Source organism: Callospermophilus lateralis, chromosome 1 (genome assembly GCF_048772815.1).
Source record: "Callospermophilus lateralis isolate mCalLat2 chromosome 1, mCalLat2.hap1, whole genome shotgun sequence".
NCBI classification, from domain to species: domain Eukaryota; kingdom Metazoa; phylum Chordata; class Mammalia; order Rodentia; family Sciuridae; genus Callospermophilus; species Callospermophilus lateralis.
The window spans coordinates 182,078,574-182,094,788 of NC_135305.1; the positions used below are offsets into that span (position 1 = coordinate 182,078,574).

Genomic DNA, 16,215 nt, shown 5'->3' on the forward strand with positions numbered 1-16,215 from the left:
TAAACACATGGGGCAAGAATTTATCTCCTTCCTCCTCCTGACCCTGCAGAGGTGCCCAAGTGAATCTTGGAAATACTTTCTTAGTGAAATAATTGGAATTCGTCCTTCGCTTCCTAGGAATGTCACACCGCAGTCACCTGATCACCCTCAACTCCCATTCCAGCTACCACAAGTCTGCAGCTTTTACAAATGATGGCCTTCTACCCTGTCACAAGAAGATAAGATTTCCTTCAGGAGTCCTCTCACTTGCAGGATATTGGGACTGAGTTTTAGGGCCTTGGTGGTTCACCATTTGGAAAAAGCATTTTATTTTCTGAAGAAAAAGCTATGATTCCACTCAGATCCTGTGGCTATTGGTTCTCAACCTTGGCCACACCTTAGAATCCCCAGGATGCTTATGAAAATCCCCATGGCCAGGCCACTGCCCAGACCTTTCATTCAGTCTGGGAGTAGGCCCTGGGCATCAGTATTTTTTTAAAGCTTCTCCAGTGTGATTCAGGAGGCACCAACTTGAGAATCTCCACTGGTTGCCAGAATCGGGAAGAGTATAGAAGAGGGAGGAAAAAAATCAAGACCTTCTGGAATTATTTGTTAGCCTGAGGAATTCAAATTAGTTAGTCACCTTTAATTTTTTTCCCCCACAGCAAATATAGCCAACATAAATGCCAATTAATAATTGAAAAATGTACCCAAAGTTGAATAAGATAAGGTCTTCCAGCCTGGGATTGTATACTAAAAGTTTGTAGAGTGGTTTTCATCCAGCCTCTTAGGAATAGTAGTTTTACTTTTTTTTTCAAAGTAATGATCCTTTAAGCTTTGTGCCCAGAAAGATTTGTATTTGACTTAATGACAGTATAATTGTGGAAAATGTCATTTTTAAAACTAGGTATCGTTGAACTGGGCCTTCAACCCTTCTGAGGGTTGGGTGGGAGTTTGTCAAGAGGGAACCACTAAATGATATAGCTGTACACAGGTTCTTAATTTTCTTTACAAACATTACTGATGAGTTTTATTTTAATAAAAGCTTGGGAGCATGCTTATAAACTTAAAGTGGGGTTTTTGGTTTGTTTAGGAAGGTATCCATCTCCAACCCCCATTCCCCCTTTGCTTACCTGGTGGCATTTAAATGTCTTCTTCGATCTTTCTACAGACGGCGAGAAAGCACAGCATGCCCAGCTGGCTCTGCAGTGTTCCATAGGAGCTTTGTTCTCTTCCCACAAATCATCAAGCTGCCAGGAGTTAGAAACTTATAAAACCTGAATAAAGGATGAGGAGTGAAGTCCTTTGGACATTAGGCCAGGACTTTTGTTGTCACATGATAAATACTCACAAGGCACTAAACTCAGATGATTTATTGCTTTAAGTAACTAAACAAGAGACAGGCTGTTGTTTCAGTCAAGACAATCGGCATTCTCTCTCCAAGGTTTGCCAGATGCGTCTACTTAAAGCCTTAACAATACTTTCTGAACAATATAAACACATGAGACACAGCATACATGGGTAACAACTTGGCCAATGATACACTGATTAAAATAGCACATAACAATGGCACCCAGCCAGCCTAGATGCTCTGAAATGACAGAAGTAACATATTCATAGGATATGCTGAATACAAAAAAATTTTTTTTGGCATTAATACTAACACAGAACACCTTTAAACATTCTGTAAGAGTAGGTGCACAAAGACTCACCTCTTCATTTCCAAATTGCAAGCATCTAGGACTGTTTTGAGAAAAGCCAGGAGGCTGGACACCTCCCCTCCCCAATGCTGTCACTTTCTTTGCCAAAGCAGCAGGGGTCTAGCGGGAGAAGAGCCCATAGGGCTCCAGGGGGTAGTTAAAAGTCACCAGGTAGCTGCTGTGCAAAGCAGCAGAGGACAGATACTGCTCTGGCAGGGTGGGAAGGGAACAACAGCCTTGGTGTAGAGCCAGGGGGGACCATAGATTTGACCCAGATTCACCCTGGTGGTCCTTTGGGGGTGGTATAGGCACTGGATGGTCCAGACCCTCCCTCAGGAGGAGTGGTGGAGCCAGAGCTGGGCCTCCAACCCTGAGGTCTAAAGGAAGTAACCTGACTAGCATTCTAACACAGGGTCATTATGCCACCCTCCAATTAGATGTGCAGAAACCAACACTGTCAGAGACCGGCCCTGGAAGGGCCTGGGTGAGCTCACAAGGAGAGGTCAAGCCAAAGGGTAATACACAACACCAGGGCAAACCGGCTGCTGGCAAGATGCCTCCGGCTTGCTAGATCATCTAGCTTCAGCGTAACCTACCTAAGACTCAGTTTTCTTCTGCTGGAGCAGGCTCTCCAGCAACTTCCTCTGCACCCCTATTCCCAGCATCCTCTCCAGGATTTGAGTGCCCGCAGGCCACCGGGGCCCTGGTGAAGCTGGCAGGACCATTCTGCACAGCCCCACACTCTGCAGGCTCCCCTCCCAGATAGCTGGCAGGGACCATCTCTTCTCTGACCTCTTGAACAGGAACCTTCATCATCTCAGAGGCACCATCCTCCTGTTGCCTGTCCAGCACACAGTTTCCCACATCTCCATCTTTAGAGAACTGGTCTTCTAAATTCTTCTCATTTTCTTCTGCTAGTCGTTTGTCTCTGGCACTGAGTTTACCTTTGGATTTCCTCATCTGCCTGCTGTGTATGTCTTCTCGGGAGAATCGCCACTGAAACTGGAAATCACGAGAATGGGATAAATACACAGCCTCTCTGACCTCAGGTTCCTGCCCAAATCAACTGACCAGACCCAACTGCCAGGATTCCCGAGTCAACACCAACCCATCTATCCATCTGTTCATGTCTTAAGAGTTGATTCTAAATGTGGATTTGGGGGTGCTGTGGGGTGTGTGTTCTGATGCATCCCTTACCAATGTGGCGAAAGGAGTCCTGAAATCCTGTTATTTGGAGTGCCAGGAATACTCCTTGGGGCCATTTTTGCAGCTACTCATTTCCAGTCTGAGCATACTGTGGGTTCCTAACTAAGCACTGGGCCTGCATTCTCTCCCCAGCTTACTAAGTTAGGGCAGATGCTGTTCCTGTGTCACCCAGAGCCCTCTGCATGACTGCTGCCAGCCCTCACACCATCGTGCCTATGGTCCCTCCTCTGCCCATGGTGACCTAGAACAGCTAGTCCAGGTAGTACGTAACAGCTTATCACCTTGACCTAACTCTGAAAGGCCATCCCAGCTCTAGAGCCACCTAGGGGCTTGTGACTGCATCATAGCCCAGGTTTTCCCTCTGCCCCCTCCTCCACCTGCCAGATGTCTTAAGGGCACACCCTCCAAAAACTTCCTCCACCCAAATCTATCTAGGAGGCTACTTCCCGGGAAGCCCAACTGGCAACCAAACAGAGCTGAGCCAAGAACCCTGGTCTCAAAGCTCTTAAGCAAGACTGCCCAGGAGAGGCCCAGCCCTGCCACTCCCTGGACAGATTGCTCAACTTGTTTTCTCATCTGTGACCCACAGGGGCTTTCATTTTCAGTTCCCACCATGGTCACTTCCTTCCACTTCAGCTGAACCACAGTGGTGACACCAAATATGTACTTTAATTAGACACTGTGATCGAAGGAAGCCTTCGGTTCCTACAGTGTATCACATGGCTAGAGAAGGGGGCTCAGGAATGCAATTGCACCATCAGTAGGAAACTTACCATGCACATACTTATGAGTACTTTGCTATGAAAAACCAAACATATGTAAATTTTTAAAAACCAGCCCACCTTTTGCAGAGTTTCCCGTGGCAGAGATCTATTTCCTTAAATAAAACATTTGCCGAAACACAAGATACTGAGATTTGATGCATTATGGGATTCCCTGGATTTTAACCCCTTTTGGACAAAACTGGTAAATTTGAGTATTCCATCAAAGTAGAGGAAAAAGGAGTGAAATACGTGTTGAAGTCAGGATTTGACATGTATCCTATTCTCCCCTACCCAAGCCCAAATAAGTTCACTTTACAATGTTGGATGGGTTTCCCCCTTTGTCACTCATTTCTTGGGACACTTATACTGCAGACTTTCCTTTGGAACGGTTGGAACTTCTTCCACCCAAGCTACTCATTTCCCATGGTAGGATCACTCCATAGGCTAAGCGGCACCTCAGACCCTACTCAGCTTGTAGATGTGCACACTTCAGCCAAGACTGCCCAGCAGGCATTTTAAGGAGCCACCATCCACCAGAGGAGGCCACCAATTTCAGGCCTCAGTGGCTGCTGCTGCCTGCCACACTGATTCCTTGTGATATGCAGTGGCCATTATACCTTGATTCCAGCCCAAATGGAAGAGCCCTTTTAAAAAATGGACATTCCCAAGTAGTCAGAACCTCTTCCCATTTTATATATTTTTAGAGAGGCCAGTTAAGCCTGCCTGTATATAAATAATCCTCCGAGAGGTGGTCAACTATTGAAGTCAGGAAATTTTACTTGTGCAATTGTTTTGGCTAAGAGACCCTTCATGCTAAAATGTCAAAGTGCTGTGGCAGCTAAGCCCCAAGTTTAATGCATTCTGGTATTTGTTAGCTGTCGGTCCTTGGGCAAGTGTTTACCCAAAACAGTACCTATCTCTAAAGTAGTTGTCTCTGGACCAGGGTCCGTCCACGCCATGGCTGATGTGAACAGCACCCTCTGCAATTGTGTGGTGCACTGCCACCAGCCAGACCTTCCACCCTCGAGACTTGTCAGTTTCTAACATGATCCCAGGTATCTTCTTAGGGACTGCTCTTGCCAAATATGCAGAACTCCCACAGTCCCCTCTGGATGCCTGGCCACATTGTTTCCTGTTCACATTTTGTTGATCTCCAACAGTCATTAAGACTGTCAAAGAAGTGCACAGGCCATGGGAAGGCCCATAGCAAGCACAACCAGCCACTTTCTCCAGGACTCTTCCTGGACTATTGGGCAGAGAAAGATCTTAAACTGTCAGTGGTGAGCTGCGTGGGAACAGCCACTTTCTGTCCTTCAGTGTCGTCATGGAAAAAATCTACCAAGCCAGACGCCTTCTAGGACTACAGTTGTCTGTGCCTTCAGATGGATTTGTGGGTGACCTCATGACTCCTACCACAGCTGTCATGGGTGCTGCAGACAGATTCCCAGGAAGCTCTGACCCAGGCCTTCCCTTTTCCTTTGTTTCTCCTTGACCAGGGGAGGCTCTCAGGGAGAGACAGTGGCTCAAACTCAGGGATACATAATCTGGAAGCTGAATGTTGAGGGTCACGAAGGCAGACTGCCTTAGAACAGATGCTGAGGAAGGAACAGGAACATACCAAAAGAGCCACTGTGTCAATTTGGATCACAGGTTCTCATTTCCCTGAATTCCAAAGCAAGATCCTCATTCAACATCATTTGTGATGTTTTAAAGGTGATCACAGAGATTCAGAAAGGTTATGCAACTTGCCCCAAATCACACAGGTGGAAAATAGTGCTGAAATTCAAACTCTGCTTTTTCCAGCTCCACCCTTCTAAGCTTTTCTTTCTTGGCTAAAGGCCTTAGTCTCTTGCTACTGAGAGAAGTGAGAGGAAGTGACAGGAGAGGCTATACCTTTGAAATACTTAGCCCAAAGCATGATGCCTCAGCCTTCAGGCCTTACAAGGACGAAATGTATCTGCTAGGTCAGGTGCTGGGCTCATTAGGTTGAGTAATGAGCTAATCAGAGTCCAGACTCAACTGCCATTAAAAATACTTTGGTTTTGCTTATTACAAACAAGTATCTACACTGAAGTCTCCTTGACAGGCAACCCCCCCCCCACCCAATACCAGGGATGAAACCCAGGGGCGCCACTGAACCATATTCCTAGCCCTTTTAGAGACAGGCCCTAAGCAACTCAGCAAGATCCTAAGTTGCTGAGGCTAACCTTGAACTAGCAATGCTCCTGCCTCAGCCTCCTGAGCTGCTGGGATTATAGTAGTGCACTATCACACCCTGCAACAGGCACATTTTAAAAAAAAATTACTATAAAATTAGAATGGAGGTCCCCGAGTGATTCTGAAAAAGGGTTCTAACTGTTCACTAAGACCCTGGCACTTAGTGTCTGCCCTCAGCAGACACCAGGATCACTGAAGGGCTCCTTCAAACAGCTGCCCACCCTGTTCCGGAGGGTCTGACCCTGTAGGCATGGGAAGGAAGGCAGACTTTGAGTCTGACAAACTCCAGGGTGTTGATGATACCGCCAGTCAATGGACCACATTTTGAAACCCACTTAACTAAGAAGAAAAAACTTGGCAGGGCTTAGTCATTCAAGAAATATCTGGGGAGAAAAAAAAACATCTCCCAGCTCTCCCTTTGCCATCAGGGAATAGCTTCCTCCATACCCCTCCCTTCTACCTTCTACCTGTCTCCTTCACCATGCAGGCCTTGCTCTTTCTCCTTTAAGCAGAGGACAGTCACAGTTTTAAATAAACAAAAACCTCAAGATCCCAAGGCTCAAAAAGGAGACACCTCAGAAAGCAAGGAGAGGCTAGGGGTATGTGTCTTTGGCCTACCCCAGTGTGTTCTGCATTCTGAGAAGTACCAGGGAAAATCTGAGCTCAACCACCAATTGGCTAGGAAAACAGCCTGCAGAGTCAGGGTCTTCCCAAACCAGATAATGTGCAACACCTGAGTGTGCCCCGAATCCAGGGCTCCTTCAAACTTGGAGAACTGAGAGAAGAAAATCCTTGGCTTTACAGTAGTGTGTGTCCAGAGTTCAGCAGGGGGGCTAATGGATTTAAATTGCACAGTTTAATAAGTTATATATATGTGTCCACTTCAAACATTTTAGCTGGAAGAAAGACTTCTGAATAGTAGAAATCACCTTTTCCCTTTGAAGGAGTTTAGTATTTGCTTTGAAAAAAATCACACATACACAGAGGTTTCTTTCAAATGCTGAAAGGTCTTGGAGAATTTTGTCCATGTTGCTCATTAAAAGAGGTGCTAGATTGGAATGTACATGTTCTGGGCTCTGAAGTTTGATTACTCATTCATTGATTCAATAGATATTTGTTGAGCACCAACGAAAATCCAGGTACTGGGTGAACAGTAATCAAAGGGAAAAGTCTTTGCTCTCCTGGAATGAATGTCTGACTACCAGGAAAGAGTAAATCAAAGAGCGTAAATCACGAGAGATTTACAGGAGAGCTCTGCACGGCAGGGGAATATGGTTCTTCTGCACCGTGTTGTGAAGAAGCCTGGCTTGGCCTCAGTTGAGGGAGGTATCCTGAGAAAAGGATGCCCGAGTGGAGATGAAATGGAAGAGTGTATCCTAGGCGAGGGAACAGCCAAAGCAAGGCCCTGTGTCCAAGGAGAGCAGAGGAGCATGGGTGCTGGAATGCAGAGTAAGGGGCTGGCAGAAGTAAAAGGGGGCCAGATCACATAGGGCCATGGATGGATTCAAGAGTTTATTAGCTCAATTCACAATAGCTAAACTGTGGAACCAACGTAGACACCTTTCAACAGATGGATGGATAAAGAAACTGAGGTGTATATACACAATGGAATATTACTCAGCATTAAAAGAGAATGAATTATGGCATTTGCAGGTCAATGGAGCATATCACATTAAGTGAAGTAGGTCAATCCCAAAAAACCAAAGGCGGAATGTTCTGATAAGTGGATGCTGATCCATAATGGAGGGACATGGGAAAAATGGAGGAACTTTGATAGGACAAAGAGGAGGGAGGTGTGGGAAGAGGGCATGAGGGGAGGAAACATGGTGGAATGAGATGGACATCACATATGGTACGACGCTACATGGTATGCAACCATAGAAATGTAAAGTTGTGCTGCAGTTGTGTACAATGAATCAAAATGCATTTTGCTGCCATATATATCTAATTAAAATAAATAAAAAGAATATCCCCTCCATGGATTGCTTTAGATTACTAGTATGGTTGGTATGGGAAAAAAAGTTTCTAGGGCCTAAAGTTGACAGGTCTTAAGGGTAAGCTAAATATAGTGGGAAGGAGAGGGCAAGTCAGGGAGGACCCCCAGGTGGGCGGGTGTTGTCCCTCTAGATGGGGCCAGGTGGGCCAGGTAGGGAGGGGCAAAGTCCTGTGCATGCTCTTGGATGGAGCAAGCGAGAGGGAGGGAGGGTACTGCAGTCCTGTGCAAAGCAAGGGCTGAAAATGCAGATGTAACAGCATTGAGGTCCTGAGTGAAGCCCTGGGTCAGAAGATTTTCTGAGAAGACTCTTGAGAGAGAGAGGAGAGAATCCCAAGGAACTTGGAGTATCAGAACACGGTGGGACAAAACCAAGAGAAAACGGTGTGGCACACACTGTCAAGAGCTGTGGGTTCCATTATGAGGACTAGATAGAATTACCAGGGGACACAGACCGAAGGGGCTGAGGCAAGAATGATGGAGACAAAGAGATACATTGAGTGCGAAAGATTCATAAAGATGTTTAGTGGCAAACTCCCCTCTTCCTGGGACTATACCAGTGAGGTGACTTGGAGATCTCACAAGAGCACAAGTACCTGAAACCATGCACCTCCAATCTTGAAATGATGCAGGCACATTAAAAGAGAAAGCAGTCTACCTGCATTTATTATAGAGCCGATTAGGTCTGGAAGTTCTTACTAAATTGGTGGTGTGGGGGGGGGGGGTCCTCCCATCTTCTCCAGTTTTTCCTCCAAAGAAAGGCAGTTCTGCCTTCTTGGGGATTGAATGCTGTGTTGCTCTGTTACTGAGCTACATCCTCAGCCTCTTTTGAGACAAGGTTTAAGTTACCGAGGCTGGCCTCAAAAACTTTCATTCTCCTGCCTTAGCCTCCTTAGTCACTGAAATCACAGGTGCACACTACCACACCCAGCCTGGCTCAAATTGGCCACTGACTTGTCCCTGCCAGGCCAGGGCCTTCCTACTGAAGTCAAATTGCACCACAGGCAGACACCTGGCAAGGAAAGACAGCACTGTCTCCTTAAGGGCTGAAGCCAGATTCCTTCCAACGTCTGGCAGGAGAACTCTTATGCGCTGCTTATTGAATGTCACTTTCTCTGAGTGATGTCATCCCGTGAGCCTGTGGCAGAGCAGTACTGACAGCGGTCTGTGGCCATCCATCTTCCAGCCGGTGGTTGACTGCTCCTGGTGGTTAATAGTGGATCAGCGACTGCCTGCTGGTCCACTGCTGCTGTCACCTGTCACATTACCATCCCAGAGCCTGGAGAGAGCCCTTCCTCGGCACTCCAGCCCATCTGGCTTTGAGTCCCCATCGCCTTGGCATTCCTTCCGTGAGTGGGCACCCCCTGGATTTGTTGGCTGGTGAGGGGCTACTCCAATCTGTTCGCTGGCTGGATGCTCCTGCCTGAGCCTCTGTGTCCAGAAAACACAAGGAACCAACCAAGAGTGGGGAACCTAGAGATGGTGCAACTGTGCAGAGCTGAGCAGGTCAGGCAGGTTCTGTCCAGAGTATGACCTTCACCATCAGAATGGAGTAAAGCGGATCCAGGTGACACCTAACTGGAGCTTTGGTGGATTCCCTCAAGTGCCTGGACTCATACTGAGCAACTGGTGATACACCCACAATATATCACATAGCTTTCACAAAATACCTGAGAAAAATCAACTTAAAAGGAGGGAAAGATTTATTTTGGCTCACGGTTTCAAAGGAGGATTCAGTCTGTGGTTGGCTGACACCAGTGTTTTTGGGCAGCATCAGGTAGAGGATGGCAGAGGAGCTGCTCACTTTCTGGTGTCCAGAAAACAGACAGGAAGGGGCCAGGTCCCTGTAGCCCCATCAAGGGCATGCTCAATGACCTAATTTCCTCCCCCGAGACTTCCTCCCAGTAGCTCCATCAGCTGGAACCAAGCCTTCCACACGTGAGCCACTGATGGATATTTAACACACAGGTAAAGGCTGCAAAACATGGGGGTGTGAAGCCTTAGAGTCACCCGGCCCAAGGGGAGGACTTGAACTTAGCTTTAGAAAACAGCAGATTCTGAGAATGGCCACAGTCTCTTAGTGCAGCTGTACCCAGAACAGTTCATCAGAAGTCTAGCAAGAGGGAAAAGACCCTGGGAATCCCTGACCATAGCCTGGCCTGAGGACTTGCTGCCACATGCTATGACTCGCCTCCATCTTATCACCAGCTGTTACTGTGGCCATCCATCCTTGACAGATCAGAGCCTGTCGAGAAGGGACTCTGGCAGGGTCTCTTTGCCAAGATCAGCAAATATCTATGTCCTGAGGATCAAACGTGCAAGCCAGAGCGCCAATCGGCTTGCAGTGGGATTAAGAGACAGAGAAGCCAGCCACATCTTGAGCTCAAGCTATCCGCACCCCAGTCAGACTACAGCTTATGTGTTACTAGATCTGTGGGGGTCCAGAAAAGCCTCTGTCCCCCCATCCAGCCTGGCCCTCAAGAGGTTGGCAGAATAGCCCTCCAGTCCCCTCAGCACCCTCAGGTGTGATTCAGTCCGTCAAGGGGCTCAGGTGTTCTCTGGGCTCTGAAAGCACTTGAAAGTTGGAGCAGGCTGCCCATCCAGCTGCTGTGGGAAATGCACTAGAAGATGAAGATCTGTTGAAACCCAGAGGTTTCTTACCTTTGATTCCTTCTTCTTGATTTTCTGAGGTAGACAGGGTCTCTGAAGAAAGACAATCTGCTTGGTGGAGATGCTCCCTTCCCTACAACACAGTGAGCTGAGACTGAGTCATGTTACACTGGAGGAACCCCAAATCTAGCCTGGGTGCTACAGTCCCCAACTTCATGACAGTGGGCACCATCTTGCTACATGCCTGCATTGCGTGCCTGAGCCTGTCAGCCAGGCCCTCTGCTCACCTCCTGTAATGGCTGGAGAGCCCAATGCAGGGAAAGCACCACCAGATGGTGAAAGAAATGGCCCCACTCCACTCACCCACCCCCAGTCTGGGGGCCATCTCAGATGACCTGCAGAAGCATTCTGGGTATCCCTGCAAAGCAGGCTCCCTAGGTGAAAACTCCCTTCCCTTGATGTAAAGTAGCTGGCATCATAGTCAATGAAGACACACTGGTGAGACTCAGACTCAGAGGTGGGGCCTCTCCCAAGGCTATCTTTGGTAATAATGGCAGGGATGGGGGTGTAAATAAGGACCTGGGTGAAGAGCTCAGTCCTCAGCCATGAGGACAGCTGGCAGAAGTATGGCTAACGTGAGCTCGTTCACAGCTCAGCTCCTACAGATACGCAGTGCTAGGTGGGTAGAACCATGGCAGCTGCCAATCAGCTCTGACCCACACAAACAGAAGTGGTGGGGGTGGCTCATCCCTGTGACTCGGAGCTAATGATGACAGAAACAGTGTATAGGAGGGCATCGTTTTCTTTTGCCTCCACCCTTCTGGTTCTCTTTTAAAATCTCTTAACTCGCAAACATCTTCTCACCACATTTGGCCCAGGTGGCTAATCTTAGGTCCCCTGGGCAGGACAGATTCCCTGGGCAGAAGGGGTAAAGAGGAGGTGTGTGTGAGAGTGGAGAAGGTGAAATTCTGGCTTTGCATCTCCCAGTTGGAGGGTCAACACACCAGTTTCACAGGCTTGTCGCAGGATTGTCAGTCCTCCACATGGAGTGCTTATTAGAACAGTGCCTAGCACGGAGTAACTTCAATAACAACAACCAGTCATTGTTACCTGGTAGTCTTGACAACGGGAGTCGGTAGCACACAGGTGAGCTGCCAGCCATAGGCTGCCAGTGAGTTCAGCAGGGGCACGTAGTCAGTCTGAATCTCCACGCCCTGGGCAAAAAAAGGCCACCATTAGCACCACTGCTGCCTCAAACCACCTCCAAGCCACAGGAGGCCACTGTTCCACCTACTAGCCCAACAAAGCCAAGAAGAGGTGCTCTGTTGTGTGCCTGAGAGTTAGATTTTAGAGCCCAACTGCCAACATGGGATTTCTTTCCAGGCCCTGACACAGTCTGCGTAGTTGGCAAGGAATTACTGCCAAAAGATTAATCCATTAATTTTGTTTTATTCTTGTCTGGACAAATAGCCTCCTGTGAGTTTCATTGAAGAAACACAATTACCTCGCCTCAAAGGCACATTCAGGGCCTATGATAACACACACTGCTCTCGATGATTTTAGAGTGTCATGGGGAGTTAAATTACATTTGACAAATGATCGAGTCATTTGCATCCAGTCTCAGCCTGGCACACATACATGCATGCACACATGTGCGCTTACACCCCCTTGCACACACAGAAGCAGTTTCACCTGTGCTATCCGCTCTGCCATCCAGAGATGAATGCTGTCAGTGCTTTATTTCAAATTAGGATCCAGGGGACTAATACTTATCTTTCAATCTGAAAACGCAGCCCTGCTCACACAAGAAGACAACCCTAAGGTGAGGCCACTGCGCTGGGTTACTCCATGTAGGCACCTTCACCATACCAGCTAGGCTGTGAACACCCTGGACTCCTGTTTTCTTAGTTTGTCACTGGCCTCAGAAAATGTCAAACATGCATCCAGATTCCCTGTGTCCCGTGGGTGCACACGACTCATTCCTCGAGTGTTTGGGAGCTGCAGTGGGATGCACAGGTGAAGGGGATGCACAGCCCTGCCCCAGAGTTCACAGTGCAGTCAACAAAGTACAGACTGGTCTGCTGCCAGGGCCACAGGCCTCGAATGTCAGAAAAAAGAAAGATCCAGGCCACTGTCAAAGCTGGCTTTCAGGAACCTGCACAAATTACAAGATGAAGCTGGGCCTGGGGCTCCAAGCAGGGTGGGCTTCATGTGGAGGCATCAGTGTGTAGTAGCCTGGAGTGCTGTGCTGGCAAGGGAAGCAGCCCTGGTGAGACTGCCTGCTGGCGGCCATTCGGGAACACAATCAGCTCATCTGGCTGCCCTGCACTTGGGAGCCAGAAGGGAGGGAGGGAGATGAGAGAACAATCTGCCCGCCTCTTCAGACAGCTTTTAAACTTTCTGTAACTGGACACCAATCCCACTGTGCCTCCACAAGTCACCTGAGCCCCTCACAACTAATGTATCCTTTGGGAAACTCAAATTTTCTCAAATGTATGCAGGAAGTATGGACCTGAGCAGTGACTCTCAAAGCTTGGTCCTGGAGCAGGCAACACAGGGGCCTTACCTGGAACTTGTGAGAAATAGATTCTTGGGGCCCAGCTGAGACCCACTAATCAGAAACTCCGGGAATGGGCCCCTGGAATCAGTGTTTTAAGAGCTCCTCTCAATAGTTCTTATACAGATATGCATGAAATCACTGCCTGGATATCTCTTAGGTCCCTTCTGGGGGAGAGAGTCTAATTCTGCAGCCAGAATCTGTCAGTTGTCACTCCCAATCTAAGCTTTCCCATTATTCTCCATATAAAGAAGAAGAAAAAATAGATAGACTTTTAAAGGATCGACTGTCTGAGAAATGATGATGAGGGCAGAGTGTCGGGCTGGAAGGGGAGTCAGGGAAGAGAGAAGGAAGAAAGAAAGAACAATGTCATCAGTTTATGGAAGGGTGCAGCAGAGGATGCCATTGTGGCCCCTCCCCAAGCCCCAGTCACCGGAGATGGCTCAACACTTGGCCAGTGGCCTCCTTTCTGCAGTCCCCCTGGGCACACAGGTGCCTCCCTTCCAGCCCAGCACCCTTGGCCAGTACCCCTTCTGCCAGGCTGGAGGAAGAGCCCTGTGGCTATTGTATCCAGAGATCCCCTGCCCCCATGCCTGTGTTCCCGGACTAAAGAGAGAGAGGAGGAAAAAAAATTTAAATCCACATTTTCCAGCTTTGCGAGGTTATGATTACTTGGGCCTATCAAGAATAACCTTCCCACTTTATCAAGCACTGTGACAAACCCACCACAATCAGACAGTAGCCATAGCAACCAGGACAAGCTTTGGTGCCTCATAAAGCCCTGAGTGGCAGAATGGAGTCCTTTTATTGGTGGCTGTACCCTGGCCCGGTTTTCTCTGCGTGAGCCCAGAGCTGCAAGACAATGAACGACCCCTGCCGCAGCCTGACCCGCCTGTTCAGACGGGCCTCACCAGGGTGGCTTCTATTTTGCTTCCATTTTATTTCATTTTGTCACTATCTTAAAGAGAAAAACAGCAGGATTTCGCCCAAACAGTTTTTTCCCCTTCTCAGGGTGGGAGATGTCAGCCAGAGGGTGCAGAATCATGAAGACCAAAAGGACAAGGGAAAACACAGCAAAACATCACTGGTCCTTGGGAGGGTTCAATCCCAAGTGTTAATTCCTGGTCATCAATCACGTGGTGAGTTGATGAGTGAAATAAAAAAAATGGTAGAGGTGAGGAGTGACTCTCTGCCAGGCTCTCCCACTCCAACTATTTGGGCCGTCTCCATGTAATTAATGTTCAATGTGGCTTTCCATAAGCATCTATCAAAGGCAGTTTGCATATTATCAATGCAGCAAGACGACAGCATTTCTAAAACACGAGATGAGCCCCATGCAGAAGACACTTTTAAGTCCATTAGCTAAGAAAGGTGGTAGGAAACGGATCTGGATGGAAGGCTCACTTTGATCTGCTTTTTTGTGACACTCTAGTGAGGAGAAGAAGAAAGCAGCAACCGGCACTCCAAAGCCAGCCTGCTTATCAAACGAAAAGACATTTCTTTCTGTGAGTCAGAGCAAAAATTTTAATTAACTCTCCACTCTCTTGTGGTGGATACGTAATCTCCCATCACACCTGGAGTGTTAAAAAAAAAAAGTGGAGCATGTCCTGTGGTTTTTCAACTTGTATAAAAGGAATTCATTTGTATTTATGGCTCTTTTCCCCCTTTGTTCCCTGTAATTTCTCCAGTGGTTGCAAAACAGCTAAGGAAACAGACATCCAACACAGCCTTCCCTTAACCCTGTAAAAATGTAACAATATAGAGTTTAGTAAGAAATGCATTTGTCTTTTGATAATTTTTAAAGATCCTCTGTGCCGGCAAAAGAATGAGGAAGTCACACATTGGTCCAGTGAGAAAGTTCATACTTTCAAATACAGTTTGCCCTTTCCTAATAACTTAAACTCTAGAAGTCAAAAAATAATAATTTGATTACATAAAAATCCATCTGCGTGACAAAAGACAACATTCACAAGTTCAAAAGACGAATGAAGAAATGGGAAGATATTTGTAGTCATATTATAGCTTAAAAAGCGCCTCTAGAAATTGATAGGCAAAAAGTCCAGTAATCTCAAGTTTTTCAATTGGACAAGGATTTGAAGATCAAAGAAAAGGAAAATCAAATGGTCATTAAGCACGTGAAGAAAAAAGCAGACTCTAAAAGAAATGCATATTAAACTACCCTGAGATACTGTTTTCTTACCTATCAAACTGGGTTTTTTTTTTTGTTTTTTTTTTTTTTTTTAAACCTTCAAGTTTGACAACCGACTTTGTTGACAAGACTGTCGGGAAGCAGCCATTTTATCACATTGCTGATGAGAGGGCAAACTAAGTCAACCTTTGGGGAGGACAATTTGACAGTCTCTCTCAAAATTATAAATACATTTAACCTTAGACCTAACGATATCATTTCTGGGAATTTATCTTTTGTATATATATGAAAATGTACAAAGATGTTCACTGGAAAACTGTAATAGCAAGACACTGGAAAAAAAACCCAAGTGCCTATCAGTGTTAGGCTTGTTAACTTGGTATGTTTTCATACAGAGGCTGGAGGAACTGGGAATTAGTGGCTGCTCATGTGTTGACCCAGAGCATACAGGACAAGGGGGGACAATGAGAGGAAAGAATTCCCTTCCAATCATGCTAAAGTTGAGGAACCTGTAAAGATGTCTTGCAGAAAATAAAACTACATGAAGGTAGACAGAATAACAACCTCCAAAGATGACTACACGCTAATCTCCAGAGCCTGTGAATGTGTTCCCTTACACGGTAAAAACAAGATTTGGCAACATTTTGAGTGGGACTGCAAATTAGTACAAACACTGTGGAAATCAATATAGAGATTTCTTAAGACTAGGAGTAGAACTACCATATGACCCAGCTATCTCATGCTTTAGTAAGAGCTGAGATTGGCATACAACAGTGATACCTGCATCCCAATGCTTACTGCAGCATAATTCGGAATAGCCAAGTTAAGGAACCAGCCCAGGTATCTGTCAACAGGTGAATGGATAAAGAAAATGTGGTATATATCCACAATGGTGTTCTACTCAGCCATAAAGGTGAGTGAAATTATGTCATTTCCTGGTAAGTGGATGGAACTAAAGAACATCATTCTAAGTGAAATCAACCAGGCACAGAAAGTGAAGGATTGAATGTTTTCTCCTCCTAGGTGGAAGCTAGAGAGAT

At 46.8% G+C, this 16,215-nt stretch overlaps 2 protein-coding genes across 8 annotated transcripts in view; one reads left to right on the forward strand and one right to left on the reverse strand.

The window, feature by feature from the left end:
* The window catches only part of Oxnad1 (oxidoreductase NAD binding domain containing 1), a 64,367-nt gene extending 56,496 nt beyond the window's left edge, over window positions 1-7,871 (forward strand). For 4 of the 7 annotated variants that reach the window (XR_013090110.1, XR_013090097.1, XR_013090083.1 and 1 more), the window contains one exon: window positions 118-1,050. The gene's annotated coding sequence lies outside the window, so the exon portion shown is untranslated. Of the gene's footprint in view, window positions 1-117; window positions 1,051-1,150 lie in introns of those variants that run through there. The other 3 variants (XR_013090095.1, XM_076842390.1, XM_076842305.1) reach the window with 2 other exon arrangements.
* Window positions 1,338-16,215, reverse strand: part of Rftn1 (raftlin, lipid raft linker 1) — a 202,728-nt gene continuing 187,850 nt past the window's right edge. The window contains exons 8-10 of the mRNA XM_076842179.1: window positions 11,580-11,683; window positions 10,521-10,602; window positions 1,338-2,681 (exon numbers count right to left, since the gene is read on the reverse strand). Coding sequence (XP_076698294.1) covers window positions 2,283-2,681; window positions 10,521-10,602; window positions 11,580-11,683 — 585 coding nt within the window. The 3' untranslated portion in view covers window positions 1,338-2,282. The remainder of the gene's footprint in view (window positions 2,682-10,520; window positions 10,603-11,579; window positions 11,684-16,215) is intronic.